Below are 13,059 nucleotides of genomic sequence, written 5' to 3' on the forward strand. Positions count from 1 at the left end.
TTTATATTCAAAAATCATGTCAAAATACTTAAGGTTGTGCTCTGTTAATTCATAATGCAAGATTGCTTGGAGTATTCTCTTGTGGAGTATAAGAGAGATGTTTTGCATCATCTCTATGTTAGGACGTGAAACCCATATGAATGCTTATCAAACACTAGCTTTTTGCGAGAAACAAATTTTGCTAGTTGGAGTGCAGCAGTAGGAGATCATCGATCCGTCGGCGAATCATCTGCTCAGCCTGTGATTTAGTTCCTAGATGGGCGAGCGCAGAACAAGCTCAAGTCCTGGAGGGCTTTCGGCTAGTCCCAAATCTTGACACTCGTAGTGTTATCCTGGTGACAAACTGTGATGATGTGGTTAAGGCCTTAAGAGTAAAGAGAGAAATATGTCTGCTGTCAGTTTCATCTTCCAACAGGCAGGACTTCTTCTCCCTAGCTTACCCAATCGAAAAGTTCAGAAGATAAATTCAGAGGACAGCTAATGGCGTTGCGCATGAGCTTGCTCAGTGTGGTACAAATGTGTTGTGCAGTGATGTGTTGATGTATCGGCCTGCATGTTGTGTCCAGTGCTGTATGATTGCATTCCGAACTTTTTGAGCTAATTAATACACTACACATTTTCGACTGAGATAAAGAGTGGTACAGTTGGATACCCCAAATACACAGTAGTTTAGAGGTGCAGTAGAAAAATTACTGACAACAGTGTAGAAGTGGAGTAGAGATTATTGGTGTCGAAGTGCAGTACACTAGGACAGACTAAAAGTTCAACACATCAGTGTAAAATGGTTTAAGAAAAATGCAGTACACAGTAGTGTAAAACAACAGTAGGCAGCAAACAAAAACCTCACACACAAAGTCCACGGTGATTCAGTGAAAACAAATCTCTTTCAGTTAACCACTTCGTTTGATAGAGGCATTTTTAAACGGAAGGCTCGAAATGAGCCCGACTTTGAATTAACAAAGCCCTCAACCGGCTAGGAGTTACATCAGAAGTTACAACACACGCACGTCAAGTACACAGCGGAACCCAAAACAGAAGACAACACAGATAACGACGAGCTGAAGCGCCAGCTTAAACTATGAAGAGGGAGCCTTGTCTTCTGCAGCACCGGAGCAAACACTACCAAGTCCACACCAACAAACCTCCACCGCACCAAGACTGCAACCTCTGAAGAACTCATCGACGGGCCGACGACCTAGCAGAGCTTGAGGAACCAAAGGAGGGGGTCTTGCGGCGACGCCTCCAAGAAGGTGAATGGCGCGAGAATGCGTCATCGTCGTCGGCGGAAACAAAGGTCCCGCAAAGTTTTCACCCGCACCCGAGAGCCACCACCCCCGGAGCTCGGGCTAGGTCCAGACCAAGCACACAACATCTTCCCCGGCATTGGGATAAGCACACCGGCAAAGCTACGACCGGACGCCGCCCTAGCAAAGCCCCCAAGGCACTAGGAAGGGCATCGCCTACCGCAACAAACCGTGTAAAAGCAGCCGGGCCGATGCCGCGAGTGGGCCGTGACACCGGCGAGAGATCACGGGGTGATCCACAAGACACTACTAGAGAAGCAAGCACAAAGTGAGGGCCCCGGGAGAGCAGATTGGGGCGGAGGGACGAGAGTCCATCACTTCGAACAGGGAGACATCATCGGGACGCCTTCAACAAGGGAGCGACACCCGCAGGTGACGTCGTCACCGGCACAGAGCCACAGCCATGTGCAGCTTTCGCCGAGGTCCAACCCGATCAAAATTCCGGTCGCCATCACGAGGACGTAGAGCAGACAAGGCAGCAATCGCTACCGCGCCCCCGACCAAAGTCGCCCTATGAACTAGCCCCAGCTAGATTCATCCGCAGGGGAACGCAAACGCCGGGCCGGCAATGCCCGGCCGGACCCGGATCTAGACGTCAACGACGCTATATCGGCGGCAACCCAACGACCTCACCATCCCCGTGTCGCCGGCACTCCGCACGCGCAAGCTAGTCGGAGGGAAAACCAGACTACCACCGCGGGAGCAGCAGCAGTACTGGGCACACTGCCTACCCGGCAAGCATGCGCCGGCCCAGGGACCCATCCCGGATAGCCGACAAGAACCTCGCCCCCAAGCAACGTCAAAACCGCCGGAGAACCCGAGAACGCCGGACTCCCACGGCAGTGAACGGCCAGGTCGTCGGATCCGGACCCTCTGTACCCAGATCAGGCCCGAGAGCAGACCAACATGGCAAGATCCAGCCATGCCCTCGGCAGGCCCGGATCCGGGCCCACAAGCCCGGATCCCGCCGCCACACGCCAACCCTAGGCGACCCAGCCGCCGGCGGACCGAGCGGCGCCGCGCACGACCGCTCCACACCTGCGAGCCGCCGACCACACGGCCCTCCACGGCCGGAGCAACGCCGGCCCGAGCCGGAACCGACGCGCCTCACCGCGGCGAGGGCGCGACCCCGCCCGTCGGGCCTTCCCGGCCAGGCGGCGGGAGGAGAAAACCACCGCCGCGCGACCGCCCGGCTTTGCCCGGCGGCTCCCGCCGGCGGCGGCGGCGGGGGGGAGGAGAAGGGTGGGGGTAGAGGAGAGGGAGACGGGGGCGCCCCGGTCGCCCCGCGGGGGGAGCGACGGGAGCGGGCCAATCTTTCTGTGAGATTGAAACCTCTGATAGAGGCATTTTCTAAGGTTCAAAAAGGACATTTGAAAAGCTGACACTATCGATCGTGGGTTCTAGCTAATCCCTCCGATAAAGAAGTGAGCTTAGCTCAGCTGGCTAGGGAAGTGGATGTACAATCCATTCACTTAAGTTTAAGTCTTCGCACATGTGAATTTAGGTTTTTCTCATTTACAGGAAAAAAAATTGTTGTGGGATTTACCTACAGTTTTCTTTCAAAAAGAAAAGCTCCCGCAGATCCATAATACGTGTCGGAGTTTTAGTTCGAGAGCATTTCTAACGAATGAAAACAGTTTAGAAGTGTGTTTTTTTTTGTAGTAATTGATACAAACAAGTTGGAAGAAAAAAATTGAAAAAAGAAAACTTTTTCTCCTGGATGAACCGGACAGCCTGAAACCTGGGCATAGGTAGCTCCGAGAGTACTACGTCGGATGAATCGATCGATCACGGGGACAGAAACGATGAGCTGTCCAGAAGGCATCAAGTGGCACACGTGGTCCGCCAATGAGTTGTGCATCGCACGCAGCGTGCACCTCGTGGTCCATTAGTAAAACCAAATACGGAGTATATTATTCACATATGTGTACCTGGCCTACTTAGCTAAAGGATTGAAGGGAATACAAAATGCAACAAACGCATAGCTAGTAGAGCTCCACGTCACCCCCATTGATTTTGTTTCCACCATTTTTCTCCTCTGAAAATACACTCCTGGTTGCTTTTCAAAATCCTTAGGTGGGTCGTATAGTGGTAGCCTCTGTCCCCAATGGGCCAAGCTCCCAAACCATTGCATACAATGATCGGATATCATTTTTGGTACTATTTGACAAACTTAATTTGTCACCCTAACCTTCTTGAGCTGTACCGTGGACCCATAGATGCTAAGTTGTACTCCCTCCGTTTTTATACAGAAGACCACCCTTAAAAAAACATATTGCAAATATGTAAGGCTACTAAAACGGAGAAGAAGTAAATTGATTGCGATTTGTGCCTCATAGAATGATATTCATAAATATAAAAGTTGCATTAGCCATAGAGAAATATAGGCAGCATATGCAATATGTATAATAAGCCCAAAATAAGAGAGTATTTCCGTATAAATAATTGTACTATTAATTAGTTGGTTGTGTTCTGTTGGTATATAGAATGTGAGTTTGTGACTTTATACATAAAACCAAAGGTTTAAAATAGCGCGCTATTTCTGCGTTAATAAGGTATAGCATATCTGGAGAGCCAATGGTAAATGTTAGAAATTCTGCTCACTATGGCGCTATTTGCAAGATAGCATGCTATATCGCGCTAAAAAGTTATAGAGTGAGCGCCTTATTTTTTCAACCTATTGTCCCAAGGGTTCAAATTTTCTCCCGTAGAAAAGAAGTTTCTTTCTGTTTGTCGTGGTGATGAACTGCAATCGGTTGGTTCCACTTCTAAATCAGAAAATGCTGATGATTCTTAATAAATAATTTATAATATGCTGGTGTCCAGTGGAATGTTGATATTAGGCTTCTAAAAATTGGAGAACTTTTTTGTATGTGGGTATGTACCTATGGTTATGTCACTTTTGGATTATATCCTTTATGTTATCTGAATTCCTTTATTATCGACTATATGCGGTGTTTTTTGAAAGATGCTATTTGAAATATGGCACATTATTAACACGATAATGCGTGTATAACGTTTGAAGGAGGCCGCCGCTGGTTTTTTAGCACGTTATTTTAAACCTTCATAAAAACAGAGGGAGTATTAGCTTTGTGCTATATAATACTCCAATAGTATACACCCCATATGTTTGATCTAGCAGCAACCTTTCTCGAAATTAGCTTAGATTTTGATTAAATGCATCGATATTTTTTCCTCTCAAATCGGTTGAGGCTGACAATCGTACCGGTGAACCATTGAATTAGATGCTCGACTTATTTACTCCTCGATCTATTTTCTTAAAACTATATCCCAAATGAGTAATGATTTATGGGTCACCGGGTGATAGCATCTACTTCTCAGTAATAACACTTTTTATACACCGTCCCCTTTTTCCACCGTTTAACATACCCACGTATTGTGTCCATCCATCAGTCCCCCCACCACCCCCACCCCCAAATCTTTTGGTATATGGCATTCCCTCCAAGTCGTAGATTGGCCGCCTCATCACATAACTAGAGGTACCCCCATGAGCGAGGAGACGAGCCCGCCAATATCGTAAGGAGGGAGGAGACAACAAAGGCTAGGGTTTCGCGTGAGCAACCTTCCGCAGAAGAGCGATGCTAGGGACTTACCTTGTGCCTCTAGTAAGCAGTTTGGATGAATTAACCTTGTTTCGTTTCCACCTTAAATTAGTCAAACCAAAACAACAGATAAGGCGACTCAAGATAATAATACTAAAAAGAAAGAAATAAAGGACGCCCAAATGAGGAAGGATTTTAAGGATAACCGGCTGCCACCGGCTACTTCCCGCGACCCCGCTTTCTATATATACGCGCCTCTTTTTCCACCCTCTCCACACACTCCGCCCCTTCGTCTCCGCCTCCGGCCGTTTCTCCAGCTACCCGCTTGCCGGAGCTCCCAAATCTCCCCTTATACATATATCCTTCCCTCCAAAGCCTAGCTATATCCTCCGGCCGCCTGACCTGTAAAATAGTATTCTTCTTGACTCGTGAAGCTACCGGCCGGTGTTAGGAATAGGATCGTCGTGTCCATCGACGGTGGAGTGGAGTGAAGGATGGTCGACAAGGATCGGTACTGAGGAGAAGACAGCGGCGATCGTGGACGCGGCTAAATGTACCGCAAGAACAATTCGGCACTCTCCTGCTTCTACCTTTACCTCCTCTGGTTCTTCTTCCTGAAAAAGTAGGAGAGCAAGCGAGCGATCCAGCGAGCGGCGACTCGAGATTTATCGAGATTGCTTGAGCTTGATAGATACATATAGAGATACTTGTTGGTCACAAGTGTGGAAGTAGCTAGTGATCTTGGAGATGGAGCAGCTGGATCTGAACGTGGAGGAGAAGCCGGCGGCAGCGGCAGCGGCGGGGAGCGACTCCGGGACGTCGGAGTCGTCGGTGCTGAACGCGGAGGCGTCCGGCGGCGGAGGGACGGCGCCGGCCGAGGAGGCCTCCAGCTCGACGCGCCAGCCGGCGCCGGCGCCACGGGAGGTGCTCGAGTTCAGCATCTTGAAGAGCTCGACGCCGTCGGCCGAGGGCGAGAACGACGTGGGCGGCGCCGGCGAGGAGGACGACGAGGAGGAGGCGACGCCATCGCCTCCGCCGCCGCGGCAGTACTACCACCAGCAGCACATGCCGCAGCCGCAGCAACTGGTGACCCGCGAACTGTTCCCGGCCGCCGCCGTCGCCGGTGCCGGCGCGCCGCTGCTCCCGGTGCAGCAGCATTGGGCCGAGCTCGGCTTCTTTCGCCCGGCGCCGCCGCCGCAGCTGCAGCCGGACGTCAGGTACCTGCAACAGGCGCACGCGCCCCCGCCCCCGCCTCCGGCAGCTGCGCCGCCGCCAGCCAAGAAGAGCCGGCGTGGGCCGCGGTCCAGGAGCTCGCAGTACCGCGGCGTCACCTTCTACCGCCGCACTGGCCGCTGGGAATCCCATATTTGGTCCGTACATAAATCCTCCTCCCTACCAAAAAAATTATTCAATTGATTTTCCGTACCTATTAGTATTATGAATCAAAATTTTCAGTTCTAACAATTTTTCTCCTGTTCGTTGCTGATGCAGGGATTGCGGCAAGCAGGTGTACTTAGGTGGATTCGACACTGCTCATGCTGCTGCAAGGTAATTAATTTTTCAGATAGTACAGAACGAGAACTGTGATCATCATCATCGTCTGAATTACTCTCTGTACTGGAAATCTCAAGTCTTGTCCACTTTGTTCATTTCACCTGGCCCAAACTTACCTTGAGATGTGCGCAGGGCGTACGATCGGGCGGCGATCAAGTTCCGCGGCGTCGACGCCGACATAAACTTCAACCTCAGCGACTACGAGGACGACATGAAGCAGGTGACCGATCATCCAACCAACCAACCAACCAACAGATTCAGATTCAGACTGTTGCTGAAACTGAATAACTGATCAACACAAGGAATTCAGTCTGACTCGTGTGCTGTTTGGTCTGGATTCAGATGAAGGGCTTGTCCAAGGAGGAGTTCGTGCACGTGCTGCGGCGGCAGAGCACAGGCTTCTCGCGCGGCAGCTCCAAGTACAGGGGCGTCACCCTGCACAAGTGCGGCCGCTGGGAGGCACGCATGGGGCAGTTCCTTGGCAAGAAGTAAGAAAACTTCTCTTCCATTTCTACTAAACCTTTTCTTTACTTCTTGACATGTTTAGGAATTACGTATGGGTCTTTTGATGTGATTGTGCTGCCCATCTGATGTGATCTGAATCTCATAAGGGTCATGATTAGATCACCAAACACAACTCCCATGATCATTACGAATGTATTTAAAGTTAGTAGCTAATAAGCCTAGGTAGGTAAATAAGATAAGCATAGCATAGATGATCAAGAAGAAAATTGTGGGCAGTGGATAGGGAGTTCCTCAAACGCCATGCTTGGGTGCAGGTACATATATCTTGGGCTATTCGACAACGAAGTAGAGGCTGCAAGGTTCCTGAGCTTGGATTCTGCCATTGATAAAAAAGTTCTTTCTTTTTTCTCCATCCACCAAAGTACCGACTCGAATCTCTTCTCTTGTTTCTCTTCTTCCTTTTCTTGTTCCGCAAAATCAGGGCTTACGACAAGGCGGCGATCAAATGCAACGGTCGAGAAGCCGTGACCAACTTCGAGCCGAGCACGTATGAGGGGGAGCTGCTCACTGAAGTTGCTTCTCAAGGTAACAACATGACCTCAATTTTGGTTGATTTCTCTTCTTTTTTTTTTGGTCTTTTCATGTTTGGCAAAAATTCTGCCTTAGCGATACGCTGATGAACTTGAATTCGATAACGACGATTGGCAGGCGCAGACGTCGACCTCAACTTGAGCATATCTCAACCATCTACCCAGAGTCCCAAAAGGGATAAGGGCAGCCTTGGTCTGCAGCTCCACCATGGATCATCTGAAGGCTCTGAACTAAAGAGACCAAAGGCAAGTACACATTTTTTTCCTTAAAAGATTGCCCAATCAGTCCAGATTCACTGCTGGACTTGTATAGCTACCTGATCCACTATGTGATTAATAATTGGATTTCACTGTCACCATGCTAGTGACTGCAGTAAGATGCCCTTATTGTGGCCAAGTCTTTTTCCTAGTGTACTTACATTGGGAATACTTCTACACGCATTATCTTGAATTAAATTTCACCTCATCGGTCCCACCGTCCAAACTATATTCACCACACAGTACCATGTTTACTTCTGCCTGGTTATGATTAATTATAGTATGTTAGTTTCTTACAGAAATTGAATTGCTTGAGAAATTTATTACGTAGTTGACATTTAACTGGAAAAGTCTTTTGCGTGTTATGCAGGTCGATGCTCCCCCTGGGCTAGTCTCGCTCCCTCATCGATACCCCCTTCTGACCGAGCATCCACCAATCTGGCATGGCCAATCTTATCCAGTATTTATAAATAATGAGGTGAGGTGATACTAAATCATAAAACTCCTTGCACCTAAATTTTGCAAGGTGTCATTTTATTGAATGGATGTCAGTGTAGCTCAAGTGTTGCTTCAATGTGCCACATTTCCTTAGACTCCACACTTCACCCACTGGCCTGTCGGTTTCAGAGACATCGGTGCCTTAGCACAAGTTTCATATGTGGGATCTTGAGTTTTCAGAAGCTCTCTGATTGGGGTAGCACTACTAGTCATAGGATTATAAATATTCTTGATTTTTCCTCTGAAAGGAACACCCTAGAGAGTTGACGATTCAGAATTAGCCTATTCCTATATTGTTTGGTCAATATTCCTTCATGTGGCTAAGAACGGTTTGGTTTTACTATTTATTTATTCGCGAGAAAAAATACTATCTGAATCGTAGCCATATACTAGTACTATTATAATAGGATTAGTAAGACACAGAGCTTTACTTGGAAACAAAAGAAAGCTAGCTAGTTCCCATCTTTTTTAAGAGTGTTTTGTCACCTTGTTTTGGTAAGATTAGTACCCAATTTTCCATTTTTGTTACATTGGTTTGCCATTCTACGTTTTTTTTTCCAAAGTAAACTCCCAGACTCCTCAACCGGTAAACTTCAAGAATATATTCGCATGCATCATTTATTATTTTATTTTTCCTGGACAGAACGTTCAACTGGGCATATCTTGCTCACTTTCATGTTTTCCGAAGAGAGAAAGAAACTAAGACCAATTTTATATATATAAAAAAAGAACAAAGAAAAATCCATTTGCTGCCATTGTTGTTGAATTTATCTTACATGAGTATGATAAATTGTTCTTCATTTATTCAGGATGCAGCCAGAGATCTTAGCAGAAGGCCAGAGGTGGGCACAGCGGGTGTTCCAAGCTGGGCATGGAGGGTGAGCCACCCTCCTCCTGCGCTACCCTTGCCACTCTTCTCGTCGTCATCGTCCTCTGCAGCATCATCAGGATTCTCCAAAACCGCCACCGCAACAGCTGCCCCAGCCACCCCATCGGGCTCACTACGGTTCGACCCGATGGCACCATCATCATCGTCAAGCCACCAACAGCACAACCGTCGCTGAAAATAAGCCAAACTGTAAATTTCCGGGAAGCCGATATCTTTTTCCCTTCCGGCATTTCAGCGTTTTCAGTCTTGTGCCGGTGTGGTTTCTTGTACTGGATTCATGACTGTATTTTCCACGCTGCCCAAGTGAAATGTTGCTTCTCATCACGCTCATTGCACCAGCCGATCCGATATTTCTCCTATGGGATACTAACCTCACCATATGCGATTGATTTATACCATTATTATAGAAAATTGATCACTGAAATTCAACAGTAGAGGTACCATAAGATAAGAGGAACCTTTACTTAGGGAATTATTCCAGTTCCCTTTCCTAGCTGTCTGTGACCCTTGTTCTTGCTCAGGAGCCAACTAACCTTCTGAATTGTGCTGTTGTTTGTTCTTGCACTGTTATAAGATTTGGCTCTAAAGGATGGCAAAGCATTTTGTGCAGGAAAATAATAATTCAAAGTAACCTTCGAAATCATATAGAACTTCATGATCTCTAAAAAGAAGAAACCATACATGAAATTTTAACTATGCAGCCATGCATACTTTAAGTATGAATAGAGTTATAGAGATGCCAATTCCTCAACAAAAAAAAGGTGATTTTCAATGCTACAATACCATTGTAAACGAATGGTTGCCAAAAAGGGTGAAGGGCATAAAGGTGTATATCAACCAAAATTGCATGGAACAAAACAGAAACTTGAGAGGCACTAGAACAGTTCGATTCGGACAGTTTTCTGTGCAATTTCTTCCAGACAAATTCAGAATATTTTCCAGATTCTGTCACTGCTGCGTCGAGACAGCAGCGTGGAGTGGACAGATGACCTCGCCTGCTGTTAAATCTGAGGAGATGCAGACTGCTGTGATTATTTTCAGGTAAAAAACCTTTTCTGTAGGGGATGGTGATATATAACCCGGCGGCAGCTGTCGGCATCGATCAAGTCACCGGACAACAAAAAGTTTAGCTAAGGATTCCATCACGTGAAATGGAACATTATTTTCGACAGCCTCCATGCATCAGCAGTACCAAGATCACTTGTACTAGACAAGAGAAAAGGATATTTTTTTCGTGAAAGAGATGTATATATATGTAGATAGATAGATTCCCTCCGAAAATGCAACTGCATTGGGAATTATGCACACTCTCGTGTGTTTGTCCAAATTGTCCTACCAGAGGGGCATGTGAGAAACGATGAACTCAACATGAATTTAGCAGTAAGCAATTTAGTTCAGTAGAAATTATAGGGAAAATCTACCTAATAGGTGTTCCCTTCAGAAGAAATAGCTAGCTGTTTCAGTTGTTCAAGATGCATGCATGGTACTAGATCTACTGGCATGCCTCCTCCAATCCCGTTGTTGTCTTTGCCTTTGTTTACATGCTTCCATATGCCTCTAAAGGTGTTCAGTTCAGCAAGCAAAAACCTAGATACACAAGTTGGCAATAGATTTGTGTTGGTTTTGATGAGGGGGGAGGGTCCCATCAACGTTGCTATGGAAGCACCATGAGATCTAATGGAAAGAAATCTCTACCGAGGGAATCACTTGAAAGATCAGCGATTCACATATGCTGCTTTTGTTAGCAAGATGTGGGAAAAAATTCTCCACAGAAGAATCCGCTTCACCTTTTTTAAAAATCAGTTAATCTTGTTATCAACCAATTTTTACGTTATAGTCAGATTTGGGAAAAACTATTTCGATTTGTAATATGAAGAAACAGTCCTATTAAGACTCACAACCACATAATTTTTATGTAAAAAATATCCCAGAAACTAATATTGCAAAATCCGCACAAATAAACATCTCCAATATGTGTTTTCAGACTGTCAAACTGGTCATCAGCCGTGGAGAATCAAAATATCTGCTAAGGTTGATTTGGTACCTGCAATAATGCAACTTAGAAAAATCAAGCAAGCATACAATTTCTAAATGGCTATGATAACTGTCGTACAGGTGTCGACGTGTAACATTATAGTATTTTGATGCCTTCGTCAGTTGTGTCATTTCATTATTCGTTCCAAGAAAGGATGCCTGAAAATAATAATCAAAGGAACAACTCCATTAGATCACCGACAAAAAACCATCTCAGTACATGGAAAAGCTTGCTCAAAACTTAAAGTACAACCACCCGTCTTCAACACCAAGACAAATACAACCACCCATCTTCATCCCACAAAAATACTTTAGTTTCTAAAAAATATCAAGTTTGACCAAGTGAATTTGGCTTTTAGGGAATAAAATACACAATCGAAATGTTTAAAAAAATAGGAAAAAGCAAGTTGCTTTGAGGAACAGCATGTACAACTCGGAAAATTGTACTTGTTATTACGGCTTTAGTGCTAGTGACAGTTTGTAACGGTCTTGAAAGAAGGACCACTCTTATGCGTTGTGTTGGCAAAAGTAAAATAAATAAATAAAGTCCAATTTGGGTTTTTTAAGGATTGGGGATGTCCTTATTTTTGAGTCCATGTGGTGGGTCTCTCTCTCCTTTTGGCATGATTCCTCGAGGGGGGCATATTATATTTTCTGCGTCGCAGAATTACGTCACTGCTTACGTTAATTCGCAACCTGGTTGTAATAATCTATCGCATGACATGGATTGGACGGAGATTAAAATACTAATGGTGGGTCGTACCAGTACTATATTAGGCCTAATGACATTGATTATGTTGCATGTTGTTGATGATTCCTTGTATTAGTTGTACTCGAAAGAGTTCTTTTTAAAAGGTGGTCTTGTTGTTTGTACCATGCTTTGTTTAATTGAGATAATCTTGTATACCCTGCAGATGTGTGTAATATACTATCGACACAACACATGTACTACTTTTGGCATACTCTCCTTATAGAAAAAAGGTATCCATTCTTAATTAAACTGGCCACCTTGATCTGGATTGTGTTAACCCATTCTTAAACATTTGCATTATTCGGTTGTACTACTGTGGTATCCATGAACATTGGAGTTGGTACATAAATAATATTATTTTGTTTCCAATCTTCTCTGAGAGTTGAAATGTATCCCACGAAATTCATCTCATATCCTGAATATGTTTTTAGGGAGAAAGCATATAGTGGGCAACCAAGAGGCAGCGTATATGCATATAGCCAGATGGCATAAGTTGAATGAAATAAACTTCATATCATTATGTGTTCAGATTGGCCTGATCCAGCCTTTTCTTCTTTCTAGTAATGTTACTTGTTAGTGCAGAGAGTTGATCAACACAATGCATTATATACCATGTACTCTTAGAATCTTATATTGTTGGACTTTGGTGCTGACAACGAAAGAGATCATGTGAAATGCTGCTCCAATGAGTAGAGATGTCCAGAGAAGCCTACAGTCAACATATATACCCTGTTAACATTTCATTTTGATGGGGACACAACACCAATACTGATTTTGCACGATACATCGCCATCGCTCACGTCATTCCTCAAAACAATCTTTTCGCCTCCCTATATTAATATAGCAACCGACCGATACTCGCTCACGTCCCTGCATTATCACATAATCCTCGAGATAGATCATGCCGGCACAAATTACGGGAAATGAGGAAAAATACTGATAATCCTGAATAAAATCCATGAATTGTCTCTGCAATTAGGAAATTTTGTAGGATGGCACGAGTATTTGTAGAATGGCAGGTGTCCCAAGAAGACCAGAGTTTATATGATTTGCTTAAATTTGACCGTCTTAACATGGGGTTCAGTAGACGTGCATCAGAAATGTACTTTCTGGAAGAACTTTGGTATTTCAAGCAGACCAAGAATTGAAAACT

General features: G+C 45.4%; 1 protein-coding gene across 2 annotated transcripts; it reads left to right on the forward strand.

Annotated features, from left to right (window-relative positions):
- The first annotated feature begins 5,599 nt into the window (after nt 1-5,599).
- Nucleotides 5,600-9,445, forward strand: LOC124708350 (APETALA2-like protein 1). Of its 2 annotated transcripts, XM_047240020.1 has the most exons (9): nt 5,600-6,237; nt 6,359-6,415; nt 6,554-6,641; nt 6,764-6,909; nt 7,201-7,245; nt 7,368-7,471; nt 7,595-7,722; nt 8,105-8,212; nt 9,042-9,445. In XM_047240020.1, the coding sequence occupies exons 1-9, from the start codon at nt 5,615-5,617 to the stop codon at nt 9,294-9,296; spliced, it is 1,554 nt and encodes a 517-aa protein (XP_047095976.1). In that variant the 5' UTR covers nt 5,600-5,614; the 3' UTR covers nt 9,297-9,445. The 2 variants fall into 2 exon arrangements, with proteins under 2 accessions (XP_047095976.1, XP_047095977.1); XM_047240021.1 differs by lacking the exon at nt 7,201-7,245.
- The last annotated feature ends 3,614 nt before the right edge of the window (nt 9,446-13,059 follow it).

The sequence above is a fragment of the Lolium rigidum genome, chromosome 4, assembly GCF_022539505.1.
Source record: "Lolium rigidum isolate FL_2022 chromosome 4, APGP_CSIRO_Lrig_0.1, whole genome shotgun sequence".
In the NCBI taxonomy this organism is placed as follows: domain Eukaryota; kingdom Viridiplantae; phylum Streptophyta; class Magnoliopsida; order Poales; family Poaceae; genus Lolium; species Lolium rigidum.

Excerpts from the sequence above, each read along its gene's own strand:
- LOC124708350 (XM_047240020.1), top strand. The coding sequence starts at position 5,615 with ATGGAGCAGCTGGATCTGAACGTGGAGGAGAAGCCGGCGGCAGCGGCA. Across the intron at positions 6,416-6,553 it reads ACTGCTCATGCTGCTGCAAG|GGCGTACGATCGGGCGGCGA; the intron begins GTAATTAATTTT and ends AGATGTGCGCAG. Across the intron at positions 7,246-7,367 it reads AACGAAGTAGAGGCTGCAAG|GGCTTACGACAAGGCGGCGA; the intron begins GTTCCTGAGCTT and ends CCGCAAAATCAG.